Raw genomic sequence first — 19,483 nt, forward strand, 5'->3', positions numbered from 1 at the left:
TAAATATCTCTATAGAACAAAGATACTTCATCATTTATAATCTGAACTACCTCTGGGTTGAAACACAAAACATCACAGAGGTTGAGCATTTCTGTCGCACTTCTTTTTCCACCAGCTTTGGTAATGTTTAATGGTTGTTTAATAAACACACATAATATGCTAAATGTCTTTGTTTTAGTCCATTAAAAACACTGTGTTGTCGATGAGATCACATTTTATGACCAATTCATGCAGAAAAACAGACAATTCAAAACAGTTTACTTTTTGTTCTGCTGCTGTATTTTGAGATTTTGTGAAGTCACATCAGAAGGACTGCTTTACATTTACAGTAAGCTTCTCATCTATCAGTAGTTTGTTCTTTTTATCCTAGATGAAATAAAATGATTGTCATACCTGTAGCATGGTCCAGCCATGGCTGGTGCCACTTCTTCCTGGACCTCCTCTTGTCTGTCTGACTCTCTGAAAGGAAACAAGAGAAGAATTAGACTTAAAAAAGGGCTTCTCAGGACAAACTTACTGTGATGTTGCTAAGGTGGATGGTGCAAGTCTAAAGATTATGAGGCCATTCAAATTCAACTGGTCCTTTATTTTTATGTAAAATTTAGTGTACTCTCATGTACATTACTGTCTGCTGACTGAAAGGACATGACAGGGATGGAACACATGTTTCACTGACAACTAACTGAGTCCTACCTGGAGTCTGGCTGCTGTTGGAATTTTCACTTGTTTTATGTCCATCTCTGTACTTCTGCTGCTTGGAGCGAATCCTCTGCATCCTAAGAGAAGAGGGCAGAAGAAAGAAGGAGTGGAGACAGAAGAAGTCAACTTCACCCATCTTTTGGAGTCTGTTCAATATACTTGTTTTTATGTTTGTTGCACACAAATGTCAGCAGTGCTTATGGTCTGTACGCTTTCTAAAAAAGTCAGATAGGCATAGTCATGCACAACATGTTTGATAAATAACTTTAAACACAATAGTATGTCATTTGATAACTACACAAACAATTCAATTTAATATGAGTTAAGTCTAGAGTAAATCAAAATGTCATCTCATCTTCCTCTACTGTGAACACTTACGATCTCTTGAGCTGTGACAGAGACTTCTTCTCAGCTTGTTGGTGAAACTTAATGTTCTTCACAATACTGGCTCTGAAGAGCTCAAACCCTCTGGAAGAAAAAAAAGGAGCTGTAATTATATTTATCAATAATAAATGCCATATGTAAGTAAATAAGAAGTCAATCTCTATAGCAGCCAGACTTCAAAAAAGTCTCTCAGTTTTGTTGTAAGTGTCTGTACATTTAGGATCTTCTATCTCTGTCTACCAACAAGGGCCCTATCTTATTTTAAATTGTTAGGAATGAGCATTTTAAATTAAATTTCATTGATCTGATCAATCTGACAGAGTAGCTTAACTCTCTTGATGTGAACTTCTGTCAGGATCCCTGCCTGCACCTATGACATTTAAAAATGAAAATGCAGGAGCACCTCGCTTTGCTTCTTGCAGTGCTCCTTTACAGGAGGATACTGTGCAACCTGAGTCATCCAAGCCAGGGTTTATTAAATGTACTTGCTTTTTTTGTAGGACTTTTGACCATATACCAGTCTACATATTCTTCATAATATTAGCTACACTTAATAGCAACCCCAAAGGACATGCTCAACCCACCAACTTTCTGATGTTGCTAGAGAACAGAATTGGACCATTTAGGTTTTGTACAATGGCTCTTATAGGCGGCGACTTTTAAACTGGGTTTAGGAGATCACTCTCATCCATATGTCACCCAAGCCATTATATATGACTTTTCCCAAAGGGTGAAGTTTCATTTAATGAGGTGATGTCAACAGATAACTCCTTCAGCAGGTCTGGCACTCTGTGACAGCACAAAGGTGAAAGCGATAGAGCAGCACAAGCTTCACGTTAATCATCTGGAATGGTTGAATGTTTTTTTGGCCCTTGTTCTAACACATACATCCATCCATTATCTATACACCGCTTTATCCTCATTAGGGTTGCATGAGGGCTGGAGTGTACCCCAGCTGACTTAAGGTGAAGGCAGGGTGACACCGTGGACAGGTCACCAGTCTGTCACAGTGCTACACATAGAGACAAACAATCACACTCACATTCACACCTACGGGCAGTTTATAATCACCAGTTAACCTCAGTATGTTTTTGGACTGTGGGAGGAAGCCAGAGCACCCGGAGAGAAGTCACGCATGCACAGGGAGAACATGTAAACTCCATGTAGAAAGATCCCAAGCCATGATTTGTCCCCAGGCCAGGAAGTGCCAACCACCAAGCCACCGTGCAGCCCTGTCTCTCTGCCTGTTGCTATGATGCAATACTCATTTTCTGTCACTCATAATCCAGACTGATGGAACCTATTGTCACTTGAACTGTGTGAGAGAATGGAGTTTACATCTATTAGTGGCATCTCAGATGTTGGTGAGGCAGCAGAGCATCTGTTTGCTTACAGAGAGTGGATAGTGGATAGTTATAAATGTAACCAAAGATCACACATCTTAGAGCCATAACCGTACAGGACTTTTAGTACTATGCATACAGTATGATAAATATTGCCACATCATATTAAATTGGGACTTAAGTTAAACTTGAACCAACTCCATTCACTGACAAAGACAGTGACATGTTTGAAAGTTCTGAAGAGCTATTAAGTGGGCCTTTGAGTTTAGATTATTGCATTGCATGTATTGTCACAGGGCTGCACAGGGGAGTAGTGGTTAGCACTTTGGCCTTGCAGGAAGAAGATCCCTGGTTCATGTCCCGGCTTTCCCGGGTTTTTTCTGCATGGAGTTTGCATGTTCTCCCTGTGCATGCGTGGGTTTTCTCCGGGCACTCCAGCTTCCTCCCACAGTCCAAAAATATGCTGAGGTTAATTGATTACTCTAAATTGCCCGTAGGTGTGAATGTGAGTGTGATTGTCTGTCTGTATATGTAGCCCTGCGACAGACTGGCGACCTGTCCAGGGTGTTCCCTGCCTTCACCTGAGTCAGCTGGGATAGGCTCCAGCACCCCCGCGTGTGTCTTCCTTCAAGCACCTGGCAGTTCTTAGCATTAGATCTAGTGCAACAGCTGTCAGTCAGTTATCAGTACATACCTCGAGGCCTGTTTTGCAGAAGCCTGCAGCTCTGCTATCACGTGCAGGAAATAAAAACTGAGAAAGATCCTCCTTTGCAGCAGCAGGCAGAGAAAACAGATGCTGTCCCAGATGATCCCGGCCTCTTCTACTGGGAGGCTGCACGTGTTGTCGCTCACTTCTTTGGCTGTCATTAAAAAAATAAATGAAAATAAGAATGCCGCGGATTGTAAGTGTCTGTTAAAACTACTAAGTAAATGGATTCTTATTTCAAAGACTCTGCATTTAGACACACTGTGATACCTATGCACAACTAAAGCTATGATAATGGAATCTTAAGTTGCAGTCCAAGCAGAGGAAAGGGAGATTGTTGGTGATTTCTTGTACTGTTTAATATGAAAGCACTTGTCCTTCAATAATCAAACATTCCCAAAAAATAAAAATGTAAAACAACTGAATTAAAAATAGTTTTTGTACAATTCTATGATTAAATACATGTGGAGATACTCCTTGCTCAAAAAAGCATTGTCATTATTATCACAGACTTACGATCATAGTATCCTTTGATTGTGCAAACCAAGCTGAAGAGCTGAATTACCCAACAGAAGCCCTTCTGCATCTCAGACACAAACACACACGCCAGGATCTAAAAAAGACGAGGAGATGGCAGTGCTTTTTACTATTGTAATGGAGATAGTCTACTAAAAGACCAAAATACAGCCAAATAATGAGCCGTATACTCACCGACAACAGATTTTTAGATATAATGACTGCCACGCTATAGATGATGAGACAGTCCCACAGGATGAGGCGGGTCCTTGATGGTTTGAAAAATAGTCGGGTTCCAAACAACAGAAAAAAGAAGCAAGCTAGCAGGTAGCCTAATCCAAACACAGAGATCCTAGTGGCCCCTGTGATGAAGACCACTGATAACACGAACCAAAAGAAGTGACGAAACACCAAAACTTTAGCCATGTCCAGGTAATTCCTGGAAGAGGAAGAGAAAATAAAATGTATGAATACAAATTTTATATCCAGACATTTTAGAAAAACAGAGAAGCAGGCAAGAAGAAAAACAAACTGTGAGTGAAAGCACAGGTTCAACTTATTTTGTCTCCATATTTGAACAAAACAGACAAAAATGAGGATACAAATTAGCTGCAGACAGTGATGAAGGTAAGTTTAGAAAGTTTAACACATAAAAGACTTCCAGAGATGTGTCCTCACTTCCTGTACAATTCCTGAAGTGACCATTTAAAAATAAAAAAATCTGTAAGATTCTGTTCGGATCTGGCTGCCAGTCAGTTTCTAATTTGGTTAACATTTGACAATTGACAATGTCCAAAGGTTTTTAATTAAACTAGAGTGCATTTTTCTGCAGAAAAAGCAGTATGATCGCTGCTGCTGAAGCTTTAAACTGCTGTTGTGCAGTTTCAGCAACTTGCTCACAGCTGTGGCAGCAGTTTCTCAGGTCTTAATGTTTCCTCAACTGGAAACATTTTTTCTAAATTATAAAGAACATAGGAGAAGGACCACATGAAACAAATTACCAGTAAAACTTTGGAGAGGACTGCCTGTGGGTTGTGCAATGGCTGGTTTATTGTTGAAAATCTGATGGAGTTCAGGATTCCTTGAGAGAACTTTAATATAAACAATTACACCATATTTAACTGAAATCTATGTGGAAGGGCTGGCCCATAGAAAAACACAAAACGTATTCTGAATTCAATTCAATTTACTACAGTTAAACTGAATCTTAGTTTTTTCAGTGAAGAGATTATCTCTCCACTCTTACATTTTTCAAATAACACGGATTTACCTCCCCCTGCTCATCGGGGTGCATGGGTATTTCTTTAAGACACATCGGCTCACTCAGTCATTCCCACAGTTTATCTGTAAAGCGCCTCTGCTGGTGTCAATTCATCTATAATTTGATCAAACCCTGTCTTCGAGCAGCCAAAAAGAGAGCTGGAGAGAACTCAACGAACCAAGGTTACAATGCAACCATACGTTCTCTATCGTCTCTACTACATTTTTCCTATGTGCAGACTAATTCTTTCAGATAATGCAGAGACAATGCAGCCCAAACACTGGTACAGGACAAACAAACTATTTACAAGTGTGCACTATTCACATATCAACCAAGCAGGGGAGCTGTGCAACACTTAAAAAGCTTAAAAAGCAGAAGGGCTGCTTAGGCTTCAGTGGATTTACTTCTTTCTGGGACTTGTTTTGCCTATAAAATAATCAAGTATCACATTAAAATCACCTCATCTTCATAAATCAATAAATCTTTGTTTTTGTATTGCAATCCTTTCAAATAAGGGTTTGAAAAAAAATGTTTTTTACTTTCTCATGTGGCATAAACATTAACTAGTCTCACCTTGTTGTTTTCTAACCTCCTCTCAACCAAAGCTCCACCTTTTTCTCTTGATTCTTTTTGACTTTCAAATTGTACTGATGACCACATTTGTTGGAGCTGCTGATGATATTTTGTTTAGGTGACTCCACAATGTAACCCCTCCTTTTAGGGTTATAGACTGCAGTCTTCATTCAAAGGCCCAGTTGACCCATATTTTAGTGACGATTGTCTGGAAACCATCTATTTGTTCAATATTATGTCCGAACTAATCTACACTATAGTTCAAAAGTTTGGGTCACTTAAAAACGTCCTTATTTTTGAAAGAAAAGCACTTTTTTCTTTGAAGATGAAATTAATTGAATCAGAAATACAGTCATTGTTAATGTGGTAAATGACTATTCTAGCTGGAAACAACTGATTTTTAATGGAATATCTACATAGGGGTACAGAGGAACATTTCCAGCAACCATCACTCCTGTGTTCTAATGCTACATTGTGTTAGCTAATGGTGTTGATTGTGCCATTAAGTTAGCAATTGAAAAAATGGGAGAGTTTTGATGGAAAACATGAAATTGACTGGGTGATCCCAAACTTTGGAATGCCTGCTGTCTCTTTTCCCTGTTAAATCTGCAGTATCTGTCAATGGAAGCACGAGTTTTAGAGAATTATCAGTCACAAGTGTGAAAGTAAATTAAACTGAAAGCTTGGTAGATTATCATTTATTTATATCATTATCATCGAAGTATAATTTATTTGTATTTACTCCTTTCCATGGAAGCAAAATAAAGAGGTATTTTAGGGTTACAGCTGACCGTTGCTTTCAGTTTAACATGTGTTTCATGAGTAGGTTTAAAAATAACACAGGCACAGCAGAGAAACAGCGGCTGACTTATAAATCGGACACACTTTTGAGAGACACAGTTTACCTGCAGTTGATGAAGTTGGGCGCAGGGTTAAACAGTCGACCTTCCATCGGTTCTGGTTCGTCCGTGTTCTCTCCCGCTAGAACCATCCACTCCTCCGTATGCTCACAGTCAAACACCTTCCACTGCTGGGACGCACACATGAGCAGCACAAAGTCCGCTGTGGACAAACACAATAATACAACACACCAACGCCATCATCATCATTATCATCATCATCATCATCATCATCATCATCATCGTCATCGTCATCATCATCGTTATGATCATAAGTACAGAACACTCGTTTCTGCCTCACATCTCCTTTAGTAGTGAGACAGAGTCACAGCATGTGTTGAGCGTATAATAAGAAAAGATAAAAGTGATGAAGGTTCAGAGGTTGCGAACACTCAAACAAAAGGGACTGGACAGTGTCTGCCTCATCGGTCACATTGGTTTATAGCAGGCCAGCATAGCTAACTGTGCTATCCTACTGTCTATCTGTGAAATAGGTGCCAAATTTGGTAAATATTTACCTTTATATATTTGGAAGACACCTGGATAGATTTTATTTTAAAGATGAATGTCAGGATTTATTGAAATAGAACCCTTTTCCTGCCCCCAAGCTCCTGTTTCAATTGTTCCTGTGCCACAATTATTTACATCCAAATTAAAATGAACAAAAAAAGACTTGATTACAATGTAAGGCAATGATAAACGAAAGAAAAGCATTATAATTTACACAATACAATGCTAACTTAATTGAACCATAGCAGTAGCGTGTACAGAGATGTATTGATATAGGCCATGGAACAAAGTTAACCAAATATAATGAAGCCTTTAACAAAGCTACATACCCTGCAACAAGTGTTGTATTTGACCCGGTTATGTTAAGTTGTTGATTTTTATTACGGCAAGACAATTCGCCATCGACTGTGGTCAGGCAGTTCAATGTTTGAGTAAATGAGAGATCTTAAGGTACTTACATTCTCCCTCACAGAAGCAGAGGCCTGTGTACTGAAGTACAGCCTTTAGCTAAACCCTTTCACAATGTTAACCACGTGTTAGGAAGCAACATTTTCTATATTATCAGGATGATATTTCCCAAGTGAGCAAAGGTTTTACATGCACTTATTCACCAGGCCACTAGAGGTTGCTTTGTCTTAACACTTAAATATTTGTCATGATGAGCTGCTGGCAAAACAACCCATGGTGTCAAACTAACATCACCATCCCAATGACTCCAGGACTAAAATCTACTTTAAGTAGCAGTATTGTTGGAATCCAGCATTTATCCACAGTGTTAAGTGTAATAATAATGCAAAATGTAACTAAAAACAGAATGCGATGATTTGTAAATCATTCAAACCCAATATACAATTGAAATGTGTACAAAACAACACGTAAACTGAGAAATGTATTGTTTTTGAAAAATACAGGCTCATTTTGAATTGGATGCTGGCAACACTTTTCAAAAAAGTTTAGACAAGGGAAAAGAAACCTGGAAAAGTTGTATAATGTAAATTAAAACTCGGAAATTATTTTCAGTTTTCAGATACATGCAAGTGATTATTTTATTTGATTCTCAGGGTTGCTTTAGATGAACGTATGTCAGATTTCATACACAATATTTTAAAACGACAAGGTGTCAGTGTGACCAAGGTAGGTGTGTTTTGTTCATCGGTGAATGAACTGACAGAAACATGCAGACACAAAACGTGCAGGCACAGGCATACAAACTGACCTATAAGGTTTTGGAGTTCGGCACAGTGTAGAAGTCAGGCAGATAGATCCATTTAATGAGAGCTGAGTTTATCAACACTGGAGTCTTCCACCGCCATGGGTAGTCTACAGGACAACAGACAGGGAATAAAGAGAAGTGCAGTCAGTCAAGTAAAAAATGTGTGCATTATTAACACTATTTAACTAACTTTGTACAATTCTGCAGTTATTATTTTTAAGAATACAGTAGTTCATTTTTATCACCATGTGATGTGATGCCAAATGGGCATAATCTAAAGTTTCCTTTACACAACATTCATTGTGTATGAGATTATTTAACTTTGTGACCTAAGTACTAAACTAAACATACAGGACATAAAGTTGTGCACAAAAGTTTACATAAACTCTAAAGACCATGTATATCATGGCAGTCTTGGGTTTCTAATGACTCCTGTAACTCTGGATTTTCTATTCAGAGGCTGCTGGTGGTGGTGTAACGGTTTGGGGGATATTCTCTTGCCACACTTTGGGCCCCTTAGTACCAATTGAGCATTGTTTAATCATCACAGCCTACCTGAGTATTGCTGCTAACCATGTCTATCCTTTTAAGACCACAGTGCACCATCTTCTAAAGCTACTTCCAGCAGATAATGCACCATGTCACAAAGCTCAAATCATCTCAAACTGGTTTCTTGAACATGACAATGAGTTCACTGTACTCCAGTGGCCTCCACAGTCACCAAATCTCAATCCAGTAGAGCACCATGGGGATGTGGTGGAACAGGAGATTCACATTATAGATGCGGAGCCGACAAATTTGCAGCAACTGTGTGATGCTATCATGTCAATATGGACCAAAATCTCAGACGAATGTTTCCAATACTTCGTTGAAAGTATGAAATGAAGAATGAAGGCAGTTTTTAAGGTACTAGCAAAGTGTACCTAATAAAGTGGCCACTGAGTGTACATACCGATAACAGCTGAACAACTGTTTTTGTGTGTATCATGGTTGTATTTTTGGCATCAAGTCACATTCAGCTTTAAAGCAGGACTCACCAATGCAGAGAGCGGGCGGTATTCCCACACACAGTAGATACTGGAAAATCATGAAGATGGACAGGAAGAGACAATATCTGGGCCAGATCCTAGCAATGGCTTCACGCCGCCGCCTCACCAACATTGCTACCAACCAACAGCCATGGATTATCACTAAAAAGTTCATCCGCTGGCCAATCACATTCACCGTCATCAGGAAGCAAATCTTTTTTTAAAAAAAGGAAGGGTTATTGACGATTAAAATCAAATAACAGTACAAAAAACTTAACTGCATTCAAAACACAGATGCTCTGGAATAGCTATTAAAACTAATGACTTTAGCATAAGATCTTCTTTAGAATAACATGAACAACATTTGCAATTTCTCCTGTTCACTGTTTTCCTTCATTTACTTTTACACATTTTAAATATTTTATGGTCCACAAAGTCCAAGTTCATGTGATGAAGTAATCTCTCCCAGCTACCTCCAGCCCAAACTTGTAGAAGGCGTAGTTGAGCAGATACTTGAAGCAGGGTATGAGGCCCTGGTCTAAAGTGTCCCTTGTGGCAGCAGGGAAGAGAGCAGGGATTGGTGGAGGGGATCGTTGGATCTGTCGGTAATGGTGAGCCTGGTGACGATACACCGTTGCTTCAAACACCAACAACATCAGCACTATTAAATGATTCTGCAAAAAGGACAGAAATAAAATTACTAGAAGGACTAAGTGGCCCCTTCAGATGTAGCCAAAGCACTTTACTGGGTCATCAGTCTGAGCATACCAAGGATTTTAAATGTATGGTTATGTAATCTTAATTATTTAGGAAAATGAATGTACCTTGCTGTAACCTAGAGCGGTAGCATCTTTCCTGATACCAAACCATTTGGCTGGATCCACCGGCTCCTTATACAAAGAAGAGTTCATCATCTCCTCCGGTAACAAGTTGGTGGAATTTGTTAGAGGCTGTGAAAGAAAGAAGAAATAACATAAGTTGTAAGTAGAACAATAACCACCTGATCACTCCATCTCCACTGCAGAACATTATTACTGCATCTACAGTTACACTATGAAAACCAACCAACGATGTCATAGTAAAGAACAAAGAGGAGACAAGGCGTATTTATGGTTGTTGATGGACAAGATAGTAGTAGAGTGCTTCCTCAGTTATCTTCTCTGTTTTTATTCCCATCTCTTTTATATTTTAACAGTAGCTAAACTATTTTTTGGGGATGTATAAAGTTAAATTTCATGGCAAATTGTTGGCTATGTAGAAGTTATTTTGACAACACATTGCCAGTATTCAGCAAAAAATGCTACAAACTAAGGGGGAAAAGTAACTGTCAAAATGAATACATTACTTTTATTTTTTCATACATGATATTACCACATGTAATTTCACATTGTGGGATTGTTAGATATAAAATTAGTTAAAGGAACACTGAATAGCCAGCAACTTTAAGTTACTACAGTTTAGCTGATTAAGTTGTGGGTTCTTTCTCTTATCCTGTTGCTTCTTTTTTTTCCTATATGCTCTAGGACTTTATGTTGATAGTAGTTCCAAACTGTATTATAACATCATTCCTGTGTTGATGCAGCATGTGTGCAAATGTGTCTCACCATGCTACAGTTGCGGGAGTACTCCTCAGGGTTGACAACACTTAGCTGGTATAGCATCTTGCACACAATGATGACACACACCCAGACTGTAGAAAGACAGGAAGCCATGGGCCTAAAGCGACCATAGGGCATCGCCAGGGACCACAACACCACCAGCACCAGATTCATTACAGATGGCTAAAAACGAGCACAGAACAGGAATGCATTTAGGTCATAATGCACACCAACTATACATCCATCCATCCTCTATACACCACTTTATCCTCACTAGGGTCGTGGGGGGTTCTGGAGCCTATCCCAGCTGACTCGGGCAAAGGCAGGGGACACCCTGGACAGGTCGCCAGTCTGCTGCAGGGCTACATATACAGCCAAACAATCACACTCACATTCACACCTACGGACAATTTAGAGTGATCAATTAACCTCAGCATAATTTTGGACTGTGGGAGGAAGCTACACCCCCACTGTTCCCTCCGCTTGCTAACACAGAAGTGCTTCTCTGGTCACTTACTGTAGCAGTAAGACTGCCACAACCAGGTGCTACAGCTTCAAGTATGTATAATCTAGTAAATATTAAATGACTCTGATCAGATAAGGGCAGGGGCGCCACAATGGTGTAGTAGTTAGCACTGTCACCTCCCAACTTGAAGGTCCGAGTTTCAAATCTTAGGATCTTCCAATGTGGAGCTTTCATGTTCTCACTAACTGCTCTGGCTTTGTCCCACTGTTTGAACACGTGACGATTAATTGGTGATTCTAAATTGTCCATACATGTGAAAGTGAGTGTGCTGGGTTATCTGTCTTTCTATGTGACCCTGGACTGGGTATACCCTGCCTTCACCTTAAGTCAGGGGGACTGAAATCCATCCCAGCTGACTTAGGGTGAAGGCAGAGTTCATTAGTCTATCACAGGGTCACACAGAGACACAGAGAACCAACCATACTCACATTCACACCTACAGACAATTTAGAATTACCAATTAACCTCAGCACGTCTTTGGACTGCCAGAGGAAGCCGGAGCACCCGGTGAGAACACACACTGGCACAGGGAGAACATGCAAACTCCACACAGAAAGATCCCAAGCCGAGATTCAAACCCAAGGACCTTTGAACTGTGAGGTAGTAGTGCTAACCACTGGACCACCGCACCTCCTCTTAATGAATACAATAATCCAAAAACATTCATTTCCAAAAATTTGCTCATCTTACACACTTTTCCCTAAAATATCTTTAAGCATTTGGGTCTACCATATCTATTGAATATACTGTAAGACAGAAATGGGTCCTTTCAACATTTGTCTGACTCTGTTATTTTGTTGTAAATGTTGAATGATACCCTGTGAAGCAAATTATTTCTGTTAACTAGTCACTTGTTAACCTTTGAAAAGTAATGTTGTCCCATGTTAACATTCTACAGCTGCAGTAAATACAACTGAACAACACGTCGCTTGTCAATAATAATTGAAGATATCCTATTTCCTGTGTGGTGTTTCATTAATTATCTATTCCATTCCTTGCACACATGCAGCACCATTCCTCCAGCATTTACCTCTTCAAGTGCAACCCACACAGACAACAAGGCCACCATCTTGAGGATGTGGAACTCCAGAAGCCTCCAGAGAAATACTTGAACTGTGGTGAGAATGTCAGAGAACCTTCTGGACAGAACCAATAACCTGTCCATCACCAGACCCCATTTACTGGGCATCAATTCCTCTAAACAAGGGAAAAGAAAAGATGAATGAACAAAATAGTGAGAGGATGAAGGTCAGACAGAAATCATCTGAGACATCAGTGCATGAGAACATTTAAAATATGCCTTACTGATTGTACTCACAGTCTCTAGACTACCAAAAGTCAAATAAATCAAACATATATTTTAGCATTGTTCTTTCTTAACAGCAGTATGAACATTCACTAATTGTAGATATGATCTAAAAATACAGCAAATACAAAGTATATGGGTTACTTTGAAGATCTGGCTGTTAGTAGTGCACTTCATAAGCCAGGCAAGCAGATACGGAGCATAGAATAGGTTATCATATACTGTAATGACATGCAAGACACAAGTCTCTAGTATTTAGTCCGATAATATTGCAGGACTAAGGGTGGCTGAGCTAGGCGAGGATCTTGGACTTCTGGAATTAGCATGGAATAGAGTCGCTGCCCTTTTGTGTCAAAAAGAGCCAGCAGAGGTGATTCGGGCATCTGATTAGGACATTTCTTTGAAGGTTTTCCAGGAACTAGGAGGCAATCACATCTAGTACCTTGTTCATTCTTTGGATAACTGTTAGCAACCCATCAGATAGCCACCGTCCTACTAACCCCTCGGCTGTTAGTGTTTTCGGGTCGGTAATTGACCTGGTGATTAGCCTCAAGGGCACTAGCTAAGAGCATACTCATCACCTAGTTCCAGTTACTGAGTCAATTAGCCTCCAGCCTTCTAGCCACCTCACAGGTCCAAAGTCAGTTACCTGCCAGCCAACAGGTCCCAATTTGTTACAGTTCCTGAGTCAGCTAGCCACATCCTGCTAGCCTCCTGCCACCTACTGCTCCAGTGTCAGCTTGCCACCTGCCGTGTTGCACAGCTGTCCATTGTTTCATTATAACCAACAGTGTTTATGATCTCTGTCAGATGAGCAGAACAATGTTGACAAAATAGGACGCATCCAGAGTAATGTCCTGCAGTCTGTGCATTGTTTCTATGATCCCATATAATTGTGTCAACATTAGCTTTTGGGTGGACGTAGACAAGTGTAAAAAAAAAAATCTGTGAACATTCCCTCAGCAAAAACAATGGCTGTAGGGAAACAGACAAAAGTTTTATGTCAGGAGTGCACAGCTTTTCCTTGACCACAATAGTGCTTTTAAACAGAACCCATCTCCGGGTGATTTTTTTTGTCACTGCCAGATCTTTGTCAAGTTGCAGCACTTCACCAAATCGGGTTGTAAGTGCTGGTGCTTGAGCTTTTGTTCCTGGGCTGGTCGAGGGCTCTCCTTCGCTTGGGTCAACAGTTTCCTTGCCCACTTCTAAATCTGACATAGCTGACATCAAGCCTTGACCACTGCAATGGTCAGCTGACGCAAAGGCCGTTCCTGAGTCAGCTGACGTTTCCTCCATTCCTCAGCTTTCAAATCAGCCGAAACAAAGGCCCAATCCCAATCTCCACTCTAACTCCAAAGTACTAGTGCTGTAGTGCTTAGGCATGTGATCTTGTGAGGGCTCAAAATGGTATAATAGGACAAGTGGAAAACGAGATACACTCAGATACCATATATCAGTATTGAAAAAGTGTATTTCAACTTCCGTTTCATTTGCAGTTTCATTAGCAGCTCAGTTGTTCACTCCAGGTTTTGTGGCATTACTATCAATTACAAATTATGTGAAGACAGGAAACCATCAACATTTGTAAATCCTACGTTTAACTGAAAAAACAAACAACTCTACAAACATGCACAAAAAACACACACACACAACGGCAAGCAACTATCATGCAGAGCTGAACGTTCTACCAATACACGTTACCCATTTCACTCTAAACTATGGGCAAAACAGTCTGCAGATGTGCAGAGTCACAGAGAGGGTTTATAAGAGTGTCAAACAGTCTGCATGCCTTCTGTACTAGATGATGTGAGAATGAGGCAGCCCTAAGCCTTCACACACTTGGCACACTTGGGAATATACATTAAAGGCAGTGATTCTGTGAGGACAGAGGATGGGATTGGGCCAAAAACTGTTTCTGAGTCAGTCAACACAAAGACTGTTTCTGAGTCAGTCAACACAAAGACTCCACATGAGCCAAGTAGCGTTTCTGCTCTTCCTGAGTTTGTTTCACAGCCAGCCGAAACAAAGATTGCTCCTGAGTCAGTGGACATTTCCGTGTTCCAGAGTTAGAGTTGACAGTCATCTTCTTCTATGAGTCATAGCTCACTGATTTCTCCTGGCCTCTCTCAGAATGCAAATATTTTAACAAGCCAGCTAAAAATGTACAACATTAAGCACCAAATGAGATTTGGCAGTGGTTTATAGCAAGGCAATAACGCAAAAATTGATTATAAAAGCAATGATGAGGTTAATGAGTCAATTTAAAAAAATACAGAATGAAACAACAGCAGCAACAACAGAACTAAGAATTTTTTTCGTTACCTTCATTTTCAGATTCCTCGTCGATGTTTGTCACCAGGTCTTCCTCCTCAGTGTTCAACCCCACATTACCAGAATCACTTTGTTCAGTTCTCTCACTGCTCTTCTTTCTGTAGGAAGATTTTTAATTTTACTTGTTACAGAAGACAAAAAGTATAATTTTTATTAGGTAATATGTGATGATGGGAAACATCAGCGTTAAAACAGACTTGAACATGAATATTCTTTTGTACATTTTTAGGGCATATTCTAAAAATAAAGAATTTGAAATGATTTCCTCTGGATTTACAGTAAAACATCAATTGGTCATTTAAGTTATGTCATTAAGTATGTCCTACATTCCAAGATGCTGCAATAATGCCAACTTTAAGCATGTTTCCATGAAAAGAAACATTCATTTATTAGTTCATTCACTAACTTGAGATTAAGGAGTTTATTTATTTGTTTGATGGTTTGGAGACTGTAACTGATTTTCAGCTTAAACAGATGTTCTTTTGTTATGTCTGCATTTTCTTCCCCTCATTTTCCATGGATGGAGTATTATCTTTACCACCACAAGACCCTATTTACTAAGTTGTAGTTCTGTGTCATTGTGTAAATTGTTTCTTCTTGTACAAAATACCTAATTTTTTTTCAAGTTCTTGCAGAGCAAAATTCCTTTCTCATCTCTCCCTCTCAAATACTATGACAGTACTAATGACTCAACTTGGATGCACAGACATATACATACGCAAATTTGTCCTCTATAATATAATGTGGGGCCACTAGTTAACCCTGCACATGATGTCAAAGCAAACTTCTGCATTAGCTTGTGTGTTCTAGTAGCTAGCAGAGTGATTGTTTGGACTGCAGCACGTACATCGCTTTAAACGTTTTCAAAGGATGTGACTAAGGTCTTATTGTTTGTTTTCTTAGTCATAGAACACTGTAGATGGAGCTGTGAGTGGATGCAGTTTTTTATGCTCCATGTCTCTATGCAACTGTGTTTATCAGTAAATCATTGACTTAATTAGACTCCACCCAAATATCTGGTCTCACTCAGAATTATCGCAAGGCCAACACTATAAAAAATACAGTAAAGATGCTTATACTATCGTTCAGAAGTTTGGGGTCACATAGAAATGTCCTTATCTTTGAAAGAAAAGCTGTTTTTTCAATGAAGATAACATTGAATTAATCATAAATACAATCTAGACATTGTTAATGAGGTAAATGGCTATTCTAACTGGAAATTGATGATTTTTTATAGAATATCTCCATAGGGGTACAGAGGAACATTTCCAGCAATCATCACTCCTGTGTTCTAATGCTACATTGTGTTAGCTAATGGTGTTGAAAGGCTAACTGATGATTAGAAAATCCTTGAATAACACGAATAAAAATGTGAGTTTTCATGGAAAACATGAAATTGTATGAACGGTTGCATATATTTCCATTTTATTGTGACTTTAAATAACAATGTCTGTTTGCGTCTTTAAAGAAAAAGAAAAAAATGTGTTTGGGTTGCATTACTTGTGTATGGGTGTAACATGGTCCAGGTCAGTGATTCGCATGAAGGGCTTGTGGAAGTAGTGCAGCTGCAGAATACAAGCCAGCAAGAAGAATCCCGGGATCAGAATACTGGTGAAGAGTTCGGACAGAGCAAAGGTTTCCAGACCAATCGCTGCCAGCCTGAGGATGAAAGGAGAAACGATTACACCTGTCTTCTTTCAGCTTTTTCTTGTATATATTTTTTATTCCTTACTTTTTAATATACCATACTATTAATATGGTAAAGTGTACACTCTGCGCACAGGGTGAAAGGAGCACAGTGGTTCCCAGGAATTTTAGAGTATATTTTGGCCCTGAGGTAAAGTATCAGCAAAGTTAAGACTGCCTCAAGCTTTTCTTGAAGTACGTACTGTTCTTCAGTGAATCCAGTAAAGTTTCGCCAGTACCCGGGGAAGTCTTCAAACTGGTAAGTGTAGATGGAGATCAACACCAGCATGGTGTAGGCCACAACAAGCCACCAGAAGAGCTTTAACATGCGTCTCCAAAGAGAATAATACACCTGAGAAATATGAAGAAGTTACTCATTGCAAGAGATTTTTGAAATAAACATTCAATTTGAAATCTAAATGCACAAATAACATTTAAAGAAGGTGTTGAGCTCAGATTAGTACAAAATTGTCACTGCCTAATTTTAGTTCATGAACATAATAGGATAAAGAAAATAATACTCTGGTCTGAAGTAAAAAATATATTTGTTTAAGTGAGAAATGTAAATGAAACTTTAAAAACTCTAGTCACTGACTCTTTGAAAGAAGAGAACCTTAGTCAGAGATCTGTATGTCTTTTCCTACCTGATAGAGACAAAGGCAGAGCAGGAACAGCAGCATGTAGATGATCTTGTATGCAACAAGTTTTCCAGCAAAGGAGACCATGATGAACATTCCTCCACACACATAGATCCAGTATTTGGCATAAGAGCTCATCACAATGCCTCCCAGAACTTTCAGTACTGATTCATTACCAGCCTCCTCTTCTGTACCTGTTTACACAGTTTGGGTTTGTGGACAAAGTAGACATTAAACCCAAAGCACTACACAAAACCTGCGTAGTTTAAAAAAGGGTTATTGCTGTAGGAGGCAATAAGTTGAAGTCCAACACATGCTGGATTTGTTTTTGTTGTCGGGCTTCACAAAGCCTAACAAGCACTAATCAAAGTTGGGTAAGTCAACCCAGGGTTTCTGAACCTAGCTATGAGGATGTTCACATAAAAGAGATGGTGTTGGCCACAGATGACCAATCGCAAACATGGACAGGTTGAGAGCGACATGGTGTATTTGTCAAAGGAGACCAAACTATAATCCTACACAAATATCCCAACCTGGGACGTGAACCAGGGATCTTCCAGCTGCAAGGCAACAGTGCTATCCACCGGGCAACTGTGCAGTCCACCTATACAAATATGAGGAATTTAATAATATAACAAAAGCTGGCAGGAAGCTGCTGACTTTTTGAATGAGTACATTAATAGTATCACTATTATCACTGCAAGTAACATTAACACAAAAGTAGATCTGACTAGGGCTACAACTGTGTATTGCATTGAATTAATGTGTTGCTCAGACATAGCCTACTTTTGTGTCATTTAGTTTAAGGCCTGTTCTTTCAGCTGCAATGCTAGTGGTTTTCACTTTTGAGAGGAAGTAAAGAACAAGAAGAGAACCACCCTCATAGCCAGTCTCAAACCTGATGTTACCTCACTAACCCTAAATCCTGCTTTATAGTACAGGCCTCAGTCTCACTGGAAGAAAGCGGTTTAGCTAAGGTTATGCTTCCCCTTTCCTTGTAATAATCCTCACTCTAAAGAGTTGGATTCCAGCATGAAGAATAACAATTTGCCAGCTTATGCCTTTACTTCTCCTTCACAGTCATTCTTTTTTCCCCAACCTATCTGAGAGTTTCTTCATAACAGATGATCTTATTCCCAACAATAAATTAGCCATTAAGTCCAAAATTAACTTAATGAATGCTAATGTCCTTTTTAGATGCTGGAAATGACTAAAAAAAAGCAGAAAATGACAGAAGAATAAACAGCAAGATTCACCTGAACATCCATTTGGGCGTTAGTTTTTTATTGAACACTTTAACAGCGGTAAGTTAGCATCAGTCAATATTCTTTTGTGTGTGTGTGTGTGTGTGTGTGTGTGTGTGTGTGTGTGTGTGTGTGTGTGTGTGTGTGTGTGTGTGTGTGTGTGTGTGTGTGTGTGTCTGTGTGTGTCTGTGTGTGTCTGTGTGTCTGTGTGTGTAAAACATGTCTGACCTCCTGTAGCGACTTCCTCCAGTGGTGTGGCCCTTTTCCTTTTCCGGCTGAAGTTTTCCTTCACTGATTGACGCACCAACAGCCAGAACGTCAAGGTAAATAATAGCTGAAGATAAAGAGGTAAAAATAGAGAGAAAGATGGAAAAACATGACATGACATGACATGAAAGAATTCAGTTCAGTGTGTTCTGGAAAAACTGAAACTGTGACTGTAATCAGCAAATGGACCCATCCCTTTCTTCTGATGTAATTTAAAAATTCTATTTTTAATTAAACGTTTTACAGTATTTATTGATAATGTAAAAGAAGCAAAGACTATAATAATACAAAACAACACAGAGGTCCTTCTGCTGCTGGACTTGGAATATAAAGAGCACATTTTTAGACTTGTACTCTCTCTGCTATTGTGATTATTCTATGAAAATGTTAGTAAAATTGGTCAATGGTTTTGTCTCACTCCATATGTTTAACATTACACTGGTATATCAGAGCTATCATTCAGCTTCATGAGCAAGTCCTTTTTGCATCCCGGAGTTATTGAAGGGTAATATTTAATAACTATCATGCAAAATTTCTAAATACCGTATTTTCACGACTATAAGGCGCACATAAAAGTCTTAGATTTTCTTCAAATTGTGCGGCGCGCCCTATGGTGCAGTGCGTCCTGTGTGTGTTGTTGTTGTTGTAAGGCGGACGTAGACCAGGTGGTTTTTTCCATGCATCACCATCGCAGTTGATCTGTGACTCTAGGCGTGCCCATCTCACAGCCGATGTGAAAAAACAAGTGAAGCAAA

General features: G+C 39.4%; 1 protein-coding gene across 1 annotated transcript in view; it reads right to left on the bottom strand.

The window, feature by feature from the left end:
- piezo1 (piezo-type mechanosensitive ion channel component 1) overlaps window positions 1-19,483 on the bottom strand; it is a 75,696-nt gene that overhangs the window by 19,291 nt on the left and 36,922 nt on the right. The window contains 18 exon segments of the mRNA XM_051960120.1: window positions 394-459; window positions 694-776; window positions 1,078-1,167; window positions 3,121-3,286; window positions 3,649-3,745; window positions 3,844-4,087; window positions 6,388-6,544; window positions 8,104-8,211; window positions 9,142-9,346; window positions 9,606-9,806; window positions 9,957-10,082; window positions 10,737-10,913; window positions 12,287-12,453; window positions 14,885-14,991; window positions 16,394-16,552; window positions 16,783-16,931; window positions 17,224-17,411; window positions 18,690-18,795. Of these exon segments, the coding sequence (XP_051816080.1) occupies window positions 394-459; window positions 694-776; window positions 1,078-1,167; window positions 3,121-3,286; window positions 3,649-3,745; window positions 3,844-4,087; window positions 6,388-6,544; window positions 8,104-8,211; window positions 9,142-9,346; window positions 9,606-9,806; window positions 9,957-10,082; window positions 10,737-10,913; window positions 12,287-12,453; window positions 14,885-14,991; window positions 16,394-16,552; window positions 16,783-16,931; window positions 17,224-17,411; window positions 18,690-18,795 (2,596 nt within the window).

This window comes from Acanthochromis polyacanthus, chromosome 15 (genome assembly GCF_021347895.1).
Source record: "Acanthochromis polyacanthus isolate Apoly-LR-REF ecotype Palm Island chromosome 15, KAUST_Apoly_ChrSc, whole genome shotgun sequence".
In the NCBI taxonomy this organism is placed as follows: domain Eukaryota; kingdom Metazoa; phylum Chordata; class Actinopteri; family Pomacentridae; genus Acanthochromis; species Acanthochromis polyacanthus.